The following is a 19,334-nucleotide window of genomic DNA, read 5'->3' as shown; positions in this document are numbered from 1 at the left end:
ATTTGGAGTATTATTATTATTATTATTATTATTATTATTATTATTATTTTGCAAGTTGCTGCTTTTTCTTCTGGAATTAAGGAGCTAGAAGACAGAATACACTTTTGGAGATACTTGATTCTTGTTGCCTTCGGTTCCAGGGATAGTTTATTTTCTTGATATATATATATATTGGTACATGTAAATTCTGTGGAGCTGGGCAGAGGCCACCTACAACCTGGCATTTTCAGGTTGTCAAATGCGAGGTTGAGCAAGTGCCATGCACAGCATACAAAGTAAGTGACTCTCATTCTCTCTCTCTCTCTCTCTCTCTATATATATATATATATACAATCTTTAAATGAAATGCATGTGATTGTGTGTGTGTGTGTATGCATGTATGTATGTAAATGCATGCATATATACATTGTATATGCATACTTTTACTACATATGATCATTAGACTAATCAGCAAGCTTCCATAGTTAAAATGTGATTTGAGTGAAACTTGACACCTGTTCAGTTATGTGATGGAACAGTGGAAAATCACCTGTCTGTCAGTGTCTTGCCTGTTCTGGTTTTCCACATCGTGTCACAGCAAGCTAGACTAGTTTGGGTCAAGCAGTAACCTGATATAAGTGTGGGTGTTCCGGAGTTTAGCCAGTAGTAAAACTTTGGGTGAGGGAGTGTACTTATTCTCCCCACTGTTAAAAGCGATTTGAGGGGGGGAAATAAATAAAAATGACAGCGACTGCCTCGTTGGGCTACGGGAGCTAGCTATGTGTGCTCTTGCGTCTTTCAGAACCTAATTTAAGAAATGTACCTTGGCAACAGAGCTATTTGGATAGCAGGTGGGCTAAACCCTCAAGTTCAATGTTTGGACTTGTGTCTGGGACTGTCTGAAGTGTCCTGTTACATGAGGCAAATGGAAGGAATCTCTGGAGCATGTCCACCTAAAGGGTCGCAGAGGAGGGGGAGGCTGCTGTGGGATGGGTTCAAGCATGGCTGTTGCAGGGCAACGAGTGTGTGCATGTTTTTGCTGCTGTCCTTACATGCTAGTACTTGTCTTGAAGGATAAAAATGGTCAAGAGTTCCTTTGTATGTGCAGCGCTTAGAAGATGTGAGTTGGCTTTCATTCGTGGTGTTCTGCAATGCACATCACCTAGAGTTCTGGTATAATAATTGGTAAGGCAACAGTAGTACTAATGAGTTAAATATTTTTCCCCCTTTGGCTTTCTGTGGTGATAAATGTGTAAAATATTGGAATCTGTTTGCTTGGTGACTTTCTTTAAGGATTCCCCCCCCCCCCCGGATGCTGAGTAAGAAATCAGCATTTTAAAGAAATAATAGGTCGCTTTAGCTGTGAGAGAGCCTGGAGGAGGAGACCTGAGAAAATATCCAATCTAAAACAGAGAAGGCTGACCAAGAATTTTTGCTCTTCAGGAATTGCCAAAATGGCAAATGCCCTGATGAGAGCAGGTCAAAAGAAACAGTATGAACTAGGCATACTGAAATTTTTCTGTTGCATTTAACGATGGTGGGCTTGATTGGAACTCGAAACAGCAAAGGTAGATTATTGAATTTCTGTGCTTTGTGAAGAATTAGACAATTGCATTTGCCAGCTTTCCTGAAAAAGGGCATTTGTTGAAGGTGACATGTTATTAGTACAGGACATTGTGTTTTAAAGAAGCAGTTGGTACCCAGACCCTTGCAAAATGGGCACTTTATAATATATTTGGAGCTTTCGAACTTTCCTCTCGTCAGGCTTTTATTTAAAAAGTGCGCCCATAGTAGAGTCAAAATGTGCATGGAAGGATTGCAGTCAGTCGTAAGCGACCTGCTAGAGAACAGAAAGCTGGGACAGAGATGTGATCCCTCCGTGCACCAAGAAATCTACTGTATTGAAGGAAAAAAAACGCTTCCTGCTGCTGCTGCTATCAGCCTTTTGTCAACCTGCCAGCAGTGGAATGTACCAAGCAGCAGACAGAAAAGATTAAGGGGGGTGGAATCAGTGTAAACTGAGAACATGTTCAGCCGTCTTTATAAATACAATCAGGTGCCGATCACAATTCTGTGAAGTGTCTATTCTTTCTGAAATGACAATTGTTATAAGATTTAAGAAGGAATAAGAGTGTTTGGGGGGGGGATGAAACAGGAGTGGTCCAGTGACATTATTTTTGACATGATTGGCTGGGGATTATGATGTAATAGGTTACAGTCCAGCCCCTTATAGGTTTTAAAATGAATTCCAAGACACCATTACAAAGAGATCCCGTCTCTTTCCTTCTAAGTGAGCTTACTTGCTGAAACTCGTACAAATGTACAACACTGTCTGGAACATGGAAGATCTGGACATAGACTATCCTAGGACAGATATAAATTGTGGCACGGATTTGATGTTTTACATAGAAATGGACCCGCCAGGTAATGTTGCAGCATTCTTGCCGGAGGCTGGCATATTCTGGATGTCACAAAAGCTGCTCTCGGAGCAGAACTGGGATTTGGGGGTTAACTTGCTGCTGTTAAGTTGCTGAATTAAATTATCTTTAGTGCATTTGGGGGGGGGAGAGAAGATAGCAAGGGTTATTGTTCAGAATTCTCTTTGGCTTGCTTAATGAAACTGTAATTGTCATGTGATTTCTGCTTTTAGTTTTTTTCCCTCTCACCTGTAGGTCTGTTTGTTATACAGTAAAAATAGTCCTGCTTTGTGTATCTTGATGTCAGGCAGGAAATGCTGTTGAAAGCTGCTTTTTTTTCTCAAAACAATGACGGCGTTTTAAATTATTGGGCACTGCTATTAAATGTTAGGTGTCACCATTCCTACTTTCATTTAGCACAGGATAGGGAGATCAGTGGGCTGCATCAAACCTTTGAAAATACAGCATTCATTTTGAGGCGCATTTTTCCCACATGCATTGTTGTAGATGAATGGGATTGGAGTTTCTGTTAAAGTAAATAACTTGATTTAATTTTTATTTAGTCCCGACTCCCCACCCCCACCCCCGTTTTTGGCTAGTAAGCCAGAAATGCTGCAGAATCTTCTCTCTGGCACCCACTGGTCTATGCATGCATGCAGGTTTGACATTGAGAAACAGGACTGTGGGTTTTTTAAAAAAATCAGTATTGCCGTTTGGAGCAGTTTTATCCTATAGAATGCTAAGATTAGAACCAGGGATATTTGGGTCACAGATGGACTCCTTAAAGTGCATTTTGGCAGGATCAGAGGATCAGAGAAACACAACTCTTTCCCTATAGCAGTGCTGTGTAATTTTCCAGTTGTTATTAGCCACAGCAGTGTCGAATCTAGAAAGCAACGTAATTCCTCTAGGATGATTAAATCAGTATGTGTCTGTAAGCGTGTGTGTGTGGAGGGTAGCATAATTTTAATACATCAAATGACAGGAAGATGTGAATACAAAGGATGGGAAATGAGGTGCAAAACTTCAGTTTTTATCTTTCTTCTGAGTCCAAATTGCAATTTGTGCTATGATGGGAGCAGGGGGAGGAGCTCTCCTTGGCTGAGAGCACAGGACTTTTAGGTAACCAAGGCTGAAATCATATGCACACTTATCTAGGGGAAACCATGTTGAATGCAGTGGGGCTTATGTTTAAGCAGATGCATAGGGTTGTGTTGAAATTATAAATGCTTACTAAAGGAATTAAGCTTGTTTCCTGGCAGGAGAGGGAGAAGTTTCAAAAGCAGTGCTGTCAAAAAACAAATAAATTGAATCAAAGATGAAATAATTTTCTTCTTCTCAATGGATTTAAGTTGATTGTCATTTTAGATCGTAACCTACCTGTACACAGCAGGCAGTATAAATCTATGTGTATTATTGTTTTCATTTGCAGCACTGCCTCCTAAACCTCCAAAGCCTAATACTGTAGCAAATAACGGTATGAACAACAACATGTCTCTACAAGATGCTGAATGGTACTGGGGAGATATCTCAAGGTAAGGACACCTTTTATCTTGCTAATTATATATGCACATTTTAGCACATTCTCTATTTAAAAGGAAATGTTTAAAACATTGAAGCACAGGTTTTGGTTGCAATGCTGTTAGAGAGTTAAAAAGTATACATTTGCAAACCAGAAGTACAAAACATGCCAGAGCTATATTCTGTTAAACATTTCTCTGTTGGTTACTTACAACTGGAAATAACTGTTTTGCAAACGTATCAGTAACACTCAACGTTTGTTTTTACATCTTAAGCTCTTTGAAATTCATACCGAAGAATTAAGAATACAACTGCTAGCAGTTCACCTTTTCGTACATACAGGAGAAAGTAGTCTATTACTGAGTTCTCTTGCTATAAACTTCTTGGAACAATTGGGAAGTCAGTCCATAGAATGACAGAACTTGGCAGGTTTTCATATGACAACTTCCTCATACTTTGACTGTGCTGAATAAAAAAAGAAAAAGGGAGAAAGTATGTTAGTAGTGAAAGGCTAGTATTTTTAGAAGCTAAACCAGATGTTGCTTTTGGTCCCATCACAGGGAAGAAGTGAATGAGAAGCTTCGTGATACAGCCGATGGCACCTTCTTGGTACGAGATGCCTCCACCAAAATGCATGGGGACTATACGCTTACACTAAGGTAAAGACTGTTGCATCATCCTATTATTTACTGAAGTGCATTTTACATGGCTGGATTTAAGAAACATTTTCCTCATGAAGATGACTGACTTTCCCCATTAAATTTTGTTTACAGGAAGGGAGGAAATAATAAATTAATCAAAATATTTCACCGAGATGGGAAATACGGCTTTTCGGATCCATTAACGTTCAATTCCGTTGTCGAGCTAATAAACCACTACCGGACCGAGTCTTTAGCCCAGTATAATCCAAAGCTGGATGTTAAATTGCTTTACCCGGTATCCAAGTATCAACAGGTAAAAAAAAAAAAAGATTTTCATCTCTTCTTCTGCTTAAGTACAAAAATATTGTAAGATTGTCTTCTCACAAAATGAACGTATGTCCATCTGTGAAGGATCGGAATTGGGGTGAGGATGGGGGCATGGTTACTGTTTAATGTACATATTTAAGTGCTCACTGACCCTAACCCATGTTAACCTCATCAGATTCAACAGTAGGTTTTTGCCTACAAGGAAAAGCTCATGCCCACTAAATCTGTTAGTCTAAGTTGCCATGGGGTGTTTTGCTAGTACAGACTAACACAGCTCATCTTCTGGAATGTGCATTGATACCTATATAACTGTCTCATTTATAAGTGGATCTTCAAGACTTGGGTGTGCATCTGAATGCAGTGGTAGGCTGGAAAGGACCAAGACTGAGACTGGTTCTTGGAAATATAGAGATGCCCCTGTGGGTGGGCATTCCCAGGTCTGGGGAAATGGCCATTGCCCTTTGAAGGAGCAGGTTCATGGTCTAGGCGGGGTACACATTGATACAACCATGCCATTAGATGCTCAGATGGTATCAGTGGCTACACGTGGCTTCTACCAGCTGTGAATGTTACTGGGCAGGTACAATCTGGCCACAGCAGTCCATGTAGTAGTAACCTCAATAACTGAGTGCTGCAATGCACTAGATGTGGGTTGCTCTTGAGTTTGGTCCAGAAGTTCTGATAATGGTGCAGAATACTGCTGTTGCTACAGTGTTGCCATCTGCTGTTGTTTTTGTATATATTTTATACTTATCTTTTTGTTTTCTGTACACAGCTTTTGGAATTTTTGTAAAGTGAGTGGTTTATAAATCTAATAAAATGAAAAGTTGCTGATTTGAATAGTGGTGCACATTTCAGGAGCTCTGTGGCATAAGTGGCATAAGCAAAAGAAGCATCTTGGACTAATAGGCTAATCAGGACACGAGCTTTTTAGCAAGAAGAATGAGCCGTTGCATTTAATAAACACATAAGCTCATTCCACAATAAAATGCATGAGGTATACATCTGTTTTGGTGGCAGCATAGTAAACAGTGCATTCTGTCGTGTGCAGAATCCATGAACGTTCATTCAGTCAAAATTTCTTGACTGATTACTGGTGATGAGGGGGGGCTGCTGCATTATACATGCCTGTCTCTAGACCCAACCCATTGCATTGTGTGAAACATTAATATGTAAGAAGCCTGGTCTTCATTGGACATATATCTCCATGTGCTTGTCTTTCCAGGATCAAGTGGTTAAAGAGGACAGCATTGAAGCAGTTGGGAAGAAATTGCATGAATATAATATCCAATTCCAAGAGAAGAACAGAGAGTATGACAGACTCTATGAAGACTACACAAGAACATCTCAGGTGAGTAGTGTGGAATGTCTACCATGAACTCAGCCTATAAAGCACTCTGCCTCTTCATTTCAGTAGGATTTATATCAGGAGCATTCTGAGGTTAAATCTTCTTGACATTGGTAAAAGTGCTATGATGACCTTTGAGTGCATGTTTTGAAAGGACGAAAAGTGTATGGTTTGAAGAGCGGAACAGTTTGCCGTTGTTTCACTCCTCAACCATCAATGTAATCCAGTGCTTTGGGAGCAGCTCCTGCAGACGTTCTGTGTGCCGTATCCTCATTTGCTTGGCCAGTGTCCTGCTTCTCTGGTCACATCCAGGGGCACTAGCACAGTATTAATTAATACATTTTACATTAAAGATTATATGCTGTTTGAAGACAGCTGGGCACAGCAGGAAAGTTGACATTATCTTTACAGAGACTAGATTTTACTATTGTGAGTAAACTGCTTTGTTGATATGGGAGGAATCTTCTACTTCTTAAAGATTTGGATATGCCTTTAAAAAATATTATTTCTGGGTTATAGTAACACTATAGTTTTGTGTTTTATGTCTGCACACACAGCTCATTTGTAATTTTACTGTACCTGGTTTCAGACTAATGCTTATAATCGTGATAATAATGGCTTCCCCAGCAAGAAATATCTTTTAAATAATGATGCTCTAGTCAACTACAGTGGTACCTCTACTTACGAATTTAATGGGTTCCGAACACACATTTGTAAGTCGAAAAAATGTGTAAGTCGAATCCCATAGGAATGCATTGGGAGAAAAAAATCGTAAGTCGAAGCAACCCTATCTAAAAATTCGTAAGTAGAAAAAATCCTATCTAAACCGCATCCAAGACGGAGCTCCATTTGTAAGTAGAAAAATTCGTAAGTAGAGTTATTTGTAAGTAGAGGTACCACTGTATTTCTTATCAGATGCAGGTATCTGAACACTGTACTGTTAGTACTCTTTAAGGACTTCTACTTAACCGTTGGAGTCAGGAACAGTATCTAGACTGGACTTAATGCTTTGGTTTTAGTGTTTATTATAGCCAAAATAAAACCAGGAAAGCTAACCAATTGCTCAGACAAACTTAATATTAGAGTAAAGTGTTCCTACAACTGAAAATAGTGATGATGCTGAGTATATATTGGGCTGGATCCAGCCTGGAAGTTGAACTAAGTTCCTATTGAAATCAGCAGGCCTACAGTTAGGAACAAAAACACAACTAACTTAGTACACATCCAGCCCATAGTATATAGATATATAAATGTCTATTGCCTTTGCTGTAAACCTACAGAAATGCAGTGAACAAATGATGGGATTGATAGAACTACTTTAGATGTGCCCTGCAGAAGTTTTGACCTTTTCTCTTTAAACACCTGCTTTTAGTTTGCCATGTGGTGGGGGTAGTGGGTTGAGGGGCAGGGCTGCTGTTCAAAAAACACACACCAGCCCATAGCACCCTTGGGCACATAGAGCTAGTTGCATGGCTCCTTGGATCTCAGCCAAGGCAGGGTGGTAGCTCATTGGTAGAGCATATACATCCTTTGCATGCAGCAGCTCCTAGGTTCACTTGCTAGCATCCTCAGGTAAGGCTGGAAAAGACTCCTCTATGAAACTGTGGCAGACAGTACACAGCTTGCTGGACCACTGGTCTGATTTCAGTACACGGCAACTTCCTGTGTTCTCCAACCAAAGTTGATTTTTCAGGCATCAGAAAGGAAGACATGGAGGCAACCACCCTTGCTACTTTACTGGCGATAAAAAAAAAAAATCCAATCACAAATGTGCTTCAGATATAGAACATCCAACCCCTTTCTGAGTTTTGCAGAAACTGAATTTGCAGCTTTTTCTCCCCTCTAGGAAATTCAAATGAAAAGAACAGCTATTGAAGCATTTAACGAAACCATAAAAATATTTGAAGAGCAGTGCCAAACACAGGAAAGATACAGCAAAGAATATATTGAAAAGTTCAAGCGGGAAGGAAATGAGAAAGAAATACAAAGGTTGGTAGCAGTGTCTTAAGATTTGTATATTTAAAGTGCCCTAAAGGATTTCCCTTAGAAACTGCAAGCCTGAGCAGTGAGTTAAGAATCTATCTAGAATCTAACATGCCTAATTTCCCCCTCCAGAATTATGCACAACTATGAAAAGCTGAAATCTCGAATCAGTGAAATTGTGGACAGTCGGCATAGACTGGAAGAGGATTTGAAGAAGCAAGCTGCTGAATACAGGGAGATAGACAAACGCATGAACAGCATTAAACCAGACCTTATACAGCTCAGAAAGACCAGAGATCAGTACTTGATGTAAGTGCCTATGCCAGATTTTTAAGTGTACTACTTCAATTTGAGTCCATTTTTTTAATGCACATTACCATGACTAACTGTGCCTTCAAATTTACTTTTCAGGTGGCTGACTCAGAAGGGAGTTCGGCAAAAGAAACTGAATGAATGGCTTGGCAATGAAAACACAGAAGAGTAAGCATCCAAAGTCTTTTTGAGCACTTGTATTATGCCAGTTAAATGATGGCTCTATACATTTTTATTGATGGAATATGAATCTTGTAGTGTAGGGATACTTGGTCTCTTCAAGAAGACTAGCTTGGGCATCACTTTTTCTTTTTGGGCTAGTGGAGAGCTAAGAGTTGAGTCCTTAGCAATTTCATATTTTGTAAAAGAGGCTAAGGTGTCTGGTTCTCCCACAGCCTTGACACCACAAGGTGGTTATCCTTTTGTCCATCTTAATCCTAGGAAAGTAGGGCAGATAGTCAACCTTTCATCTAGTTTTCTATCTACACAGAGGTCTGTGACACCTCCTGTTCTTTTCAATAAAGAGAAGTGCTCTCAGTTTACTATTACAATTGCAACCACATTATATTACTATTACTATTGAACCCACATGGGTGATTTTGCAGCAGCTGCTAAAGCCTTAGATGTTTGGAGCAAGTAAACGAGAAGGCAACAGGGTTTCAACCAACTTTGGGTGCTAGCTCTGTTGGAAGGGTATTCGCTATGCTGCTGCTGAGCATTCCAGAATGTATTTTCAGTAAACGAGCAAAACAAGGCAGATTCTAAATTCATAGAGGAATGCTTTTAAATAACACCAAGGTGAGATTGGGGGAGAAGCAGCGCTTTTTTTTTTACTCCCTGTTAGCAGGAACAGTCTGCATTAATCTAGGGCTTGGTCCACTTTATTTATAAGACACATTTGTGATTATGGATAGCAATCTGTGTTTGGGGTCAATGCATAGTCTTGTTTGAAAACTAGAGCCATCTTAGCGGACCCAAAGGCAGCTTGTGTTGAACTGTTTTGTGCTGACAGGAGGGCAGCACCATTAGCGATGGCAGTACTTGAGAACTTATCAGTCATGTTGGCTTAGGTCCAGGCTTCATTCTCACTGGTGGGGGAAGGGAGATGACTTACCTGTTCACTCCACCACGCAGCCTCCTTGGCATTACTCACATTGATCTAGACAGTTGGAAGGAGACTTTTCATCCATGGAAGGCAGTCTGGATCCAACCTGTTAAAAAATAATAACTGGGTTGTTATCATAATGTGAAGCTGACAAGAATCATCTTGATCTCATTTTGTTGCCACATGGCAAAAGTTGTAGGCAGCAATTTGTACATCCCTGTAGACTCAGGAAAACAAGTCTGTAGTTTGCGTCTTACAATATTTGGAAGACAGTCATGATGATTAGGAAATTAATTTCTTCTCACCAAAGCCTGAATCTTGCCCTCGTGTATTTGAGAATGCTGATGGGGCCAACTTTTGAAATCCTGAATTAAATAATTTGGGTGGAAGTGTAACCAATATATTAAAAGTTAATTTCATCCGGTTCTTAACTATTACATGTTGCTTCTCCTCCCAATAGGCAATATTCTATGGTGGAAGATGATGAGGATTTGCCTCATCATGATGAGCGAACGTGGAATGTAGGAAATATCAACAGAGGCCAAGCAGAAAATTTGCTGCGTGGGAAAAGGGACGGCACATTCCTTATTCGGGAAAGTAGCAAGCCGGGTTGCTCTGCGTGCTCTGTTGTGTATGTATCCAAATGTTTTACCCTATTTCTTAAGCAGTGGGGCATGTAACATCCTCAGTTCAATTAAAAATTATCCATCTTGCAACATTGGGCAGAATTCAGCATCACACTCTTACAGTGGTTCTGTCAGCATAAGCAACTACTGCTTGCCAGATGGAACAGCGTCTCCTACCCCTGTGTGCTTTTCTGGGGGGATCCCCCAACATCTCCAGAGCCAATTGGGCAGGAGGAAGGAGGGAAGGGGAACCATCGCTGTTCTAGCGGGACTCGCATTTGAATCTGACTAATAATGTTTGAGGTATCTGGGATAGCTCAGTTGGTAGAGCATGAGACTCTTACTCTCAGGGTTGTGGGTTTTAGCCCCTTGTTGGGCAAACGATTCCTGAACCTCACGATCCCTGCGAATTCTATGAGGATATTGCCCTGAATCTTAACATTTTAATATTATCAGTTACCAACATTTGTGAGTCTTTTGTGCCCACCTATGTGCTCTCCTCCCTGCCTAATCTCTCTTAGTTATATGCTTATCTGCTCTGCTGGCGGGGAAGACCCCACTAGCCAGTGTAGTTTGCTTGGCCGTGCTCCCCTCACGATCCCATACTTGTTTGCTTGAGTAGCCATGTTTTTTTAAAATTCTCACTGAACCTCTCTGCCAACCCAAGATGTTCTGCACTTTTAGGCCTAGCTTCACTTCTGAGTGAAGGCTGGTTGTTGACATAAAGATGTGCAATTAATGACTTGAACATGAATTAAAATAAAAATCTTCATACTTTATTCAGTGATACAAAATGAATAATAGTGTCATCCTATACATGTTTACTTTGAGGTAAGCTCCGTTGACTTCAGTGGGACTTCCAGGGGTGTATGTATAGGATTGCAACCAAAGTTCAAGAAATATTCTGAGAGATGTTGAAATTATTTCAGAGTAAGAGGGAACTTTAGGTTATCCCTATGTGGAGCTACAAAATCAAAAAAATATTATTGGTTAAAGGTGAGTGGAGCAGTGGGAGTAATTTTAGGTTATATAGTAATAATGGAACAAAGGATTTTTTTAATTTTCTCATTTTAAGGATAACTTAAAATAAGAAGGATGTATCTTTGGAAACCTAAAAGAAAATCTTTCTCTCTTCTTTTAGTGTGGATGGTGAAGTGAAGCATTGTGTTATCAATGAAACGCCTACTGGGTTTGGATTTGCAGAGCCATATAACTTGTACAACTCGCTGAAAGAACTGGTGCTACACTATCAACACACATCGCTAGTGCAACACAATGACTCTCTCAACGTCACACTAGCCTATCCAGTATATGCACAGCAGAGGCGATGAAGATGTTAATAATACTCTGGGGTTTGTCTCTTTCTATTAAAACACCCACAAAGATCATTCAACAATCTTGAGGCCTCTGGGTAGAGAATGCTCTTCTTGAGTTGGAGCTAAAGTGTCAAAGCCATCTGTCTTCAGGTGGGACTGAAGCTTTTCTTCGCAACCGCAGTGGGAGAGAGTGCAGTTTTAAGAGCTGCGAACACACATTTCTAATCTAAAGTGCTTTCTTTTTTAGAGGAAAAAAAAACTAAGCAGAAGGCAAAACACATCAAAAGAGAAGTGCTATACCTGTCTCCCTGCAGGGACATAGAGGCCTTTAACCATGGTGCTTGTTGACCACCTCGTCGAAGCTTTAAGAGCTCAAATGTTGGAACTCTGAAGACTCCAAAGTGCAGCAGGGGCTGCATAAAGTGGCATCAGAATTTCTCCGTTGCGACTTGGGTGATGTGGTTGCGCACAGAGGATGCGGATTGCCAGTTTTGTGGATTGCTGGTTTTCTGGCGAATGATATGTAGCAGAACGGCACTTTCACGTTTTAAGGGACACTTTAGAAGACACTTTAAAACAGACGTGGGTAACATAAGTGCCAGGAAGTGTTTTTGTTTAGACATTTAAATTCCTGTTTTAAGAAGATATTTAAGACTGAATAAAACTGGACTTTTATGGCATACAGTATATATAATATGTACATAGTTCCGGGTGACTAAATATCATAGATGGATACTGTCAATACCAAACGCATTCTGTTCACTATTTGTTTCACCGAAAGCTAAATCCTTACACTGCTATGCAATACTTCATTTTCTATTGGCTGTATTTGTTCAAGTGTAACTAGAGGATAAGCTTTTTTCTTTTCTTTCTTTTCTTTTTGTCATCTCAAAATGTTCCCTTAATACATATTTTGGTGTCATTTTTCAGTTCGTTCATTACTTCCTCGGCCATTTTTTAAAAAGTAATGTGCAGGATGTCAGTAAAAGTTGATTTCAGAATTAAATCTATGAACTATTTTAACAGGGTCCCCCCTCACTTTGTATAGAGAATTGGGCTGGTAGCTCAAGGTTAAAATTCAAGATTTCCTTCTTGACTAAATATTTTGTTGGGCAGTGCCTGATAAGCTTCAAAGCTGCTTTATTCAATAAAAGAATATATGAACATTGCAAAGTATCACTGAGTCCAACAATATTGTTTGAAAAATACCTTCAGATTATGGAATCCCAATATATTTTATTGGAAGAGTTTTAGATTTCTGTGCTGGTTCTGTTTGTATTTGAATGAAGACAGATGTTCATCTTGTTTTGAATGCTGCAGAAAAACAGTCAGAAAACATTGGCTACTAGGGTAGTTAAATCAAGTTTAATCCTGTTGATTGACATGTGAAATTTTGAACAACAGATCTAGACACTTCATCAAAATATTTTCCATATCATATGGAAAAATTGTTTTTGGTGGGTGGTTTTTCAACCATGTGTGCATTTGGCTTCCATATTTCATATTTTTGTGAATAACAGAGTATAATAAGGATAATTTTAGGAAGCCCTAGTTCTGTGACACATAATTCCCACAATTAATCTTTTATTACTTTCATATCTCTATGGAGTAAAACAAAAAACAAATACAGTCATCTGAAAAGGCAAACAAACCAATGGATTAAAAGTAATGAAAGAAACATAAAACCTCATTGTTCCAGTATCTAACCAAATTCTGCATTTCTTGAGCAAAACTTTAAAAATCATAGTTGTATTTTCTGTTTTACAGATTAGTTGTTAAGGAACTCTGGAAGTTTTTGGTTTTTTTTTTTTAGTGAATAAGCGAAAAGAAAATAGTTATTGTGGAACTTTTTATGGTTTTGACCCATTAGGTAATCAGTGCTTCTTAAAACAAAGCACTACGGATTCCTTGCAGATATCTCTTTCTTGTTTGGTAACACTATGAATAAATTAGCTTTGTTCCCTCAGTCCTTCCCCCCCCCCTAGTATCTTTATATTTGATGCTGTGAGGAGTTTGTTTATCACTCGTTGGCTTTGCTTTTCTGAGGAATGCAGTGTGTTTCAGAAAACTTCAAGGTTTTAAAGCCCCTTTTAAAACCCCTTTTAAAGCCAGCTGGGGCTTTGCCAACCTTGTAGCGGGAGTTGGGGCTGCCCTTGCAAGCTTAAATCTGCTTTCACTGAAGTAGTCTCATGAGAGTCAATGGAATTGCTCCACGTTTACTCAGGTGGAAGTGGAAGCTGAGAGTCACATTTCATCTCAAGGAGCATTGACCAACAAGAACTATACCAGGCACCCCCAAACTGCGGCCCTCCAGATGTTTTGGCCTACAACTCCCATGATCCCTAGCTAACAGGACCAGTGGTCAGGGATGATGGGAATTGTAGTCCAAAACATCTGGAGGGCCGAAGTTTGGGGATGCCTGAACTATACCAATTTTAATCAGTTCATTCATCATTTATTTTTTCCACTCAACAGTAGGGGGGAGGAAACGCGTATATTTTGCTCCAATGGTAGTTCTTGGAGGGCAAAATACGACTGGTCACTGAGTAGCAAGTAGTTTGCTATTGTAATATGACCCGAATGCACTTTGACGGAGATGGCTGTGCATCTGACGTATTGTCAGACGGAGAGGTGGCGCTGCGAGTTCTGATCACCTGTTTAGAGGGAAGAGAAGGCTAAGCATAGGTCCATTGGGGCAAAGAAAGGTGGCGCCTGGATTCAGTCCTCACACCACCCAAACTAGCCACCCCATTGATCGGCACTGCTCAGTTTGACAGTATTTGCTGTGCACTGTTGCCAATCTTGTTTTGGGAAACCACATGTGTGCAAGCTTTTGAGGCTGGGTACAGTGTCTCAGCCTTGGAAACTACATAGCAATACCCTTTTTAGTTTGTGGTCCCCAAGCTAGGAGTGGATGCACATGCAAAACGCTGCCTCTGTGCATTGCATCTCCCTCCTCTGGTTTAGGATGCAGAGAGACAGAACCAAACTTCTGAGCTACAAAGATAATTAAACTGGGTTCCTAGAATATGAACTGTCCTGTTTGTATCCCGATGCACCTAAAATGAATACAGCTACTACAGACAAAACAAGTTATGGATTCCTTAACTTGAGGCTTAGGTTTGTTGTCTCTGATGTTACACGTGTGTGTGTGTGTGTGTGTGTGTGTGTGTGTGTTTCTCTCTGTGTGTGTGTGTGTGTAAGAACCACATTCTCACTGCTGTTTTCAGCAACTATAAGCATGAAGTGAAACTTTACTCCCAAGTTTCCCATGTATTCAAACAACCCGGACGGTGTTCTGAGGTGTATTTTAATGTTCGGATTTTATCATTTTGTGTGTCGTTGGTTCTTTGTGCCATTTGGCAGAAGATACAATGCAAATAAAATAGAGAAATGCTGTTAATTGGAAGTTAGTGTAAAAGGGGAGTGCTTTCTTCTTGTTTTTTCTACACGGAGGAAAAATTGAGTCCCGATCACTATTTCCTATTATAAAAGAGAAATGGAGGAAGTCTGCTGTATTCAATCACGGTACTAAACTGAGCATATTTCAACGTCTCTTAACTTGTATTGAAAAAGGAACACACAACCTTCCCCACCCCACCTGCCCTTCAGACTAGGGAAGAGTGAATGATTTGGGTGCACTTGATTTCAAATTCCAGCAACTTGTTTCAAAGACAGAGGGAGCTTGGAAAAGGTCATGTTTCTAGAATTTATTTTAATGTGTCAAGCCAAATCTTATGTTTCAGTGTCAGCTGTTATGTAGAAAAAGTGGCTTTGTCATGTAATTAACAATGAGCTTTGATGCTTTGGGGAAAGGGGGGGGTGTCATTCTGATGTTTTTCATTGAGAAGAACATTGGTTAGTTTTAACACAGTGCTTTTGCTATGCATGGTATTTGTTTGGGAAAGTGATTCCTAAGGTGGCTTTTGTTCAGGATCGCTTTCAGAATGGGCAGTTCGAAGCTAAATGCCTCCCATGGGACATGGTTTAAAAAATGCAATATTCCATTAAAAAAAATGCACACAAAGAAACCCTACAGATCTTGTAAGATCTGCTTTTAAAATGAGCCAGATACAAAATTAGGAAAAGTTACATTACCATTTGTCCCTATGAGACTGCATTAGCTGCCCAACATGCTGCTATTTTTATTCTTGGTTTTTCCCTCCTTAGGAAAAAAAATAAGCTCTGTTCTGTTAAATGTCTTTAAAACATTAAATTTTTTGTTGTTTTTAATTTTTGTAAGGGAGGAAGAAGTTAAATGGATCACTTTGTACATTGCCTTTAAAAGGCAAATGCACCTCCTTAAAAGATGCTGGCTTTTCTGAAATTGATGGAGCTGTGTCCTGTTTTTAAGTTGCTTTAAAAAAAATTGTACTAGATCTTCAGCCAGAATAAAGATTGTTTTGCAACTGCGCTTTATGTGTTGAATCCTCAATGAGGTCATTGTCGCATTGCTGGCTCTCTTGTGTGCTTGGTTTCTGATGATCAGCTGGTAGTTTAAAGCAGGCATCCCCAAACTTCGGCCCTCCAGAGGTTTTGGACTACAATTCCCATCTTCCCCGACCACTGGTCCTGTTAGCTAGGGATGATGGGAGTTGTAGGCCAAAATATCTGGAGGGCCACAGTTTGGGGATGCCTGGTCTAAAGGATGGTAGCATGTGAATTCTCCCAAAAGGATCCCAAGTATAAAGGGGAAAATAAATATTTCAACTTGGTACCCCAGTAGATTAGTAGTTCCTAGTGCATGAGATAGGCATACTTTCCTTTTTATTTGGATGGTAAGAGTATAATATGACCTTCCATGTGGTACAGGTAACTTGCAACCTACTCACATTTAACTTGTGTGCACTCAGCTTTATGCGCTTGGCAGAGAGAGAGAGAGCAGGGGAGAGTTCTGGGGGAAATGGCTTTAGCAATCCCACCAGCAATTGAACCCAACATATTTTTACTATACATGTTTTTGACTTTACACGCAATCCCCAGAACATAACCCCCGCATTAGCTGAGTCGCCTGTATTATAATAAAACTTCATTCACACAAATGTCTTTTAGGATAAAACAGATTATTAGTGTCACCTCTAGACTTTAGGTGGCATCCAGGCCTTGTGCTTCTCTTTTGAAACATGAAGGACTTACAAAAGCAGATTATAATAGAATAATATTATAATACCGTAATTTATTATTTATACCCCGCCCATCTGGCTGGGTTCCCCCAGCCACTCTGGGCGGCTTCCAACAGAATATTAAAAACACGGTAAAACATTAAACATTAAAAACTTCCCTAAACATGGCTGCCTTGAGATGTCTTCTAAAAGTCAGATAGTTGTTTTATTTCCTTGACATCTGGTGGGGGGGGGGGCGTTCCACAGGGTAGGCGCCACCGAGAAGCCCTCTGCCTGGTTCCCTGTAACCTCAGTTCTCGCAGTGAGGGAACCACCAGAAGGCCCTCAGCACTGGACCTCAGTGTCCGGCCAGAATGATTGGGGTGGAGACGCTCCTTCGGGTATACTGGGCTGGGGCTGTTTAGGGTTTTAAAGGTTGGGGTGAGGGTGGTGCTGTTCTAAGAAATCTCACTGGGCATTCCCAAATCTTTAAACTTATCTGGTGGCTCTCTGGCCTCTTTTTCACACTTCTCTCTACTTGAGGGCCTAAGGCAGAGGTGTGAAACCTTAGGTCTATGGACCAAATTGGTTTTGTGCATCAAGCCATTGTCATTCCCCTTTGCCCCCTCTTTATTTGGCATGACATTGGTTTTTAATCTGGACCAACCAAAGTTTCATCACTGTGAAACTTCTAAGGGCGATGGATGACAGGGCCTGGTTCAATGAGGGTGTCACCCTCTTGAGAGCTGTTTGAGGGAGGGACAGACCCTACAGGCAGTGTTCCCTAGCTTTCATCAACCTCATTCAGAATGGCCAATGCTCAGGCATGGTTGCAGTTGTAGTCCAACCACATCTGGAGGAGAACAGCACATTGGGGAAGGCTGCTACCGTATGACATGCAAACAAGTCTTGTGTGGGAACAGAGCTGGGGTTCAAGTGGCACACACAAAAGTGCTCCCAGCAGTTGACTCAAGTGGGTGGAAGAAGCAGAAGGGGAGAAAGAGCAGCAACTGTAATGAATATAAGAAATAGAGAGTATCTGCTGATACATTTAGTTAAACTTAAGCCAGGGTTAAATTGCTGGAAGACCTTTGAAAAACCTTGGTCGGCCTTTGCTGTTCTGAGTGTCGCTGTCACAATCTGAAAACCTCAGGGTTTCAATCAAATGATGTGGTTCCAGCACTTCCAAATACTGGTCCAAAAATCCTGTTGGGCACAGACATGCTTTGTCGGGACACTATGCTTTGGACAAACCTGCTTGAGACACTTTCACACAAGCAGGTCTGTGGGCAATTGGTGTTCCAAATCAGCCTGCTGTTTTTGAAGAGGAATCCATGTTATACATAACTTCTGCTGCTCCACATGGAAATTTGCAAGCTCAGACTTCCTATTTGGATATTGAGAAGTGGGGGGGGGGGGGAAACAGGTACAAAGGTCCTTGGTGTATCCATGTGTTGGTGCTGCCTGTTACATCTGAAGCATGAAAAATTGTAAAAGGCTATTGGAGGTAGTTTCAGTCAACTGATAATCCCTTTTCTAGAGGGCCACAGGAACAAAGCTCTTCAGATACGAGTTGCTGAAGAAACTCTTTCTAGCTAACTATACACACCCGATTACATTACAGTGGTACCTCTACTTACGAATTTAATGCGTTCCGAACACACATTTGTAAGTCGAAAAAACCCTATCTAAAAATTCGTATGGAGAAAAAATCCTATCTAAACCGCATCCAAGATGGCGGGCGGAGCTCCATTGGTAAGTAGAAAAAATTGTAAGTAGAGTTCTTTGTAAGTAGAGGTATCACTGTATATTATCCAAGCAAATGATCATGCACATTACGGCAGTGCATAAGCCGGGAGGTTCACTAATCTTTTGGATCCAGTGGGCACATCTGGAATTTTGAGGAAAGTGTGATGGGAAACAGCCACAAAATGGCTGTTTGTGGAGGCGTGATATAACACAGCGTAGCTCCTGCATCTTAAAAGAAACAGGAACACGCCTCCCCTTCAATGGGGCAAGGGGGGGAGCAGATCTACTTCCACCACCTCTCTGCTCACTCACAGAGAGAAGTTCTTTGTACTTCTGGAAGGTAGGCATCTAATCCTGGCATCCAATGTAGTGGGGGTATGTTCAAGGGGACATGTTCTATGGAGGAGAGGCTAAGCTGGAGCAAATAGGAACTGAGTAGGAAGAGTTAACACTCCTGGGGATTTTTGAGGGGATATTTACTGTGTCCTTCACGGGTGCCATTGGCAGTTCTGGCAGGCAAACCAGTGCACATGATCTCTGGGTTGGTGACCCCTGCATAGATGTTTCACTAAAAGAATATTCTCTATCACCTTCTGAAAGGACAGGAGCTGTCTGTCACTCACAGGAGGAATATCTGGGAATATGGAGTTCTTTTGATTGTAATGGACACAGACCAGCATCCTATTTGTCTCTCAGTTTCCATCCCTTTCTCCACGCACATGAAAGTCTCTTGTTTGGAGAGTATGAGCTGCTGTTTCCATCATTATCTCTTGGTTTCTGTTCTCTTTAAGACTTAAAATAAAATTGTCAATTCTGCGGCTTCTCGTTCTACCCTTTCTCCAGTTAAACCAATGTAATGCCATTATCAGCATTATTGCTTAAAGTTTAAGTAACAGTACAGATAATGG

At 40.6% G+C, this 19,334-nt stretch overlaps 1 protein-coding gene across 5 annotated transcripts in view; it reads left to right on the top strand.

Moving 5' to 3' along the window:
* Window positions 1-15,989, top strand: part of PIK3R1 (phosphoinositide-3-kinase regulatory subunit 1) — a 70,332-nt gene extending 54,343 nt beyond the window's left edge. For 3 of the 5 annotated variants that reach the window (XM_035100332.2, XM_035100334.2, XM_035100337.2), the window contains 9 exons: window positions 3,829-3,931; window positions 4,478-4,576; window positions 4,691-4,871; window positions 6,111-6,236; window positions 8,080-8,222; window positions 8,349-8,525; window positions 8,628-8,696; window positions 10,094-10,264; window positions 11,401-15,989. In XM_035100332.2, coding sequence (XP_034956223.1) covers window positions 3,829-3,931; window positions 4,478-4,576; window positions 4,691-4,871; window positions 6,111-6,236; window positions 8,080-8,222; window positions 8,349-8,525; window positions 8,628-8,696; window positions 10,094-10,264; window positions 11,401-11,590 — 1,259 coding nt within the window. In that variant the 3' untranslated portion in view covers window positions 11,591-15,989. Of the gene's footprint in view, window positions 1-22; window positions 276-333; window positions 2,404-3,828; window positions 3,932-4,477; window positions 4,577-4,690; window positions 4,872-6,110; window positions 6,237-8,079; window positions 8,223-8,348; window positions 8,526-8,627; window positions 8,697-10,093; window positions 10,265-11,400 lie in introns of those variants that run through there. The other 2 variants (XM_035100336.2, XM_035100335.2) reach the window with 2 other exon arrangements.
* Window positions 15,990-19,334: the final 3,345 nt, after the last annotated feature.

The sequence above is a fragment of the Zootoca vivipara genome, chromosome 11 (genome assembly GCF_963506605.1).
Source record: "Zootoca vivipara chromosome 11, rZooViv1.1, whole genome shotgun sequence".
Taxonomy (NCBI): Eukaryota; Metazoa; Chordata; class Lepidosauria; order Squamata; family Lacertidae; genus Zootoca; species Zootoca vivipara.
This window is presented reverse-complemented; position numbering and strand designations above follow the sequence as displayed.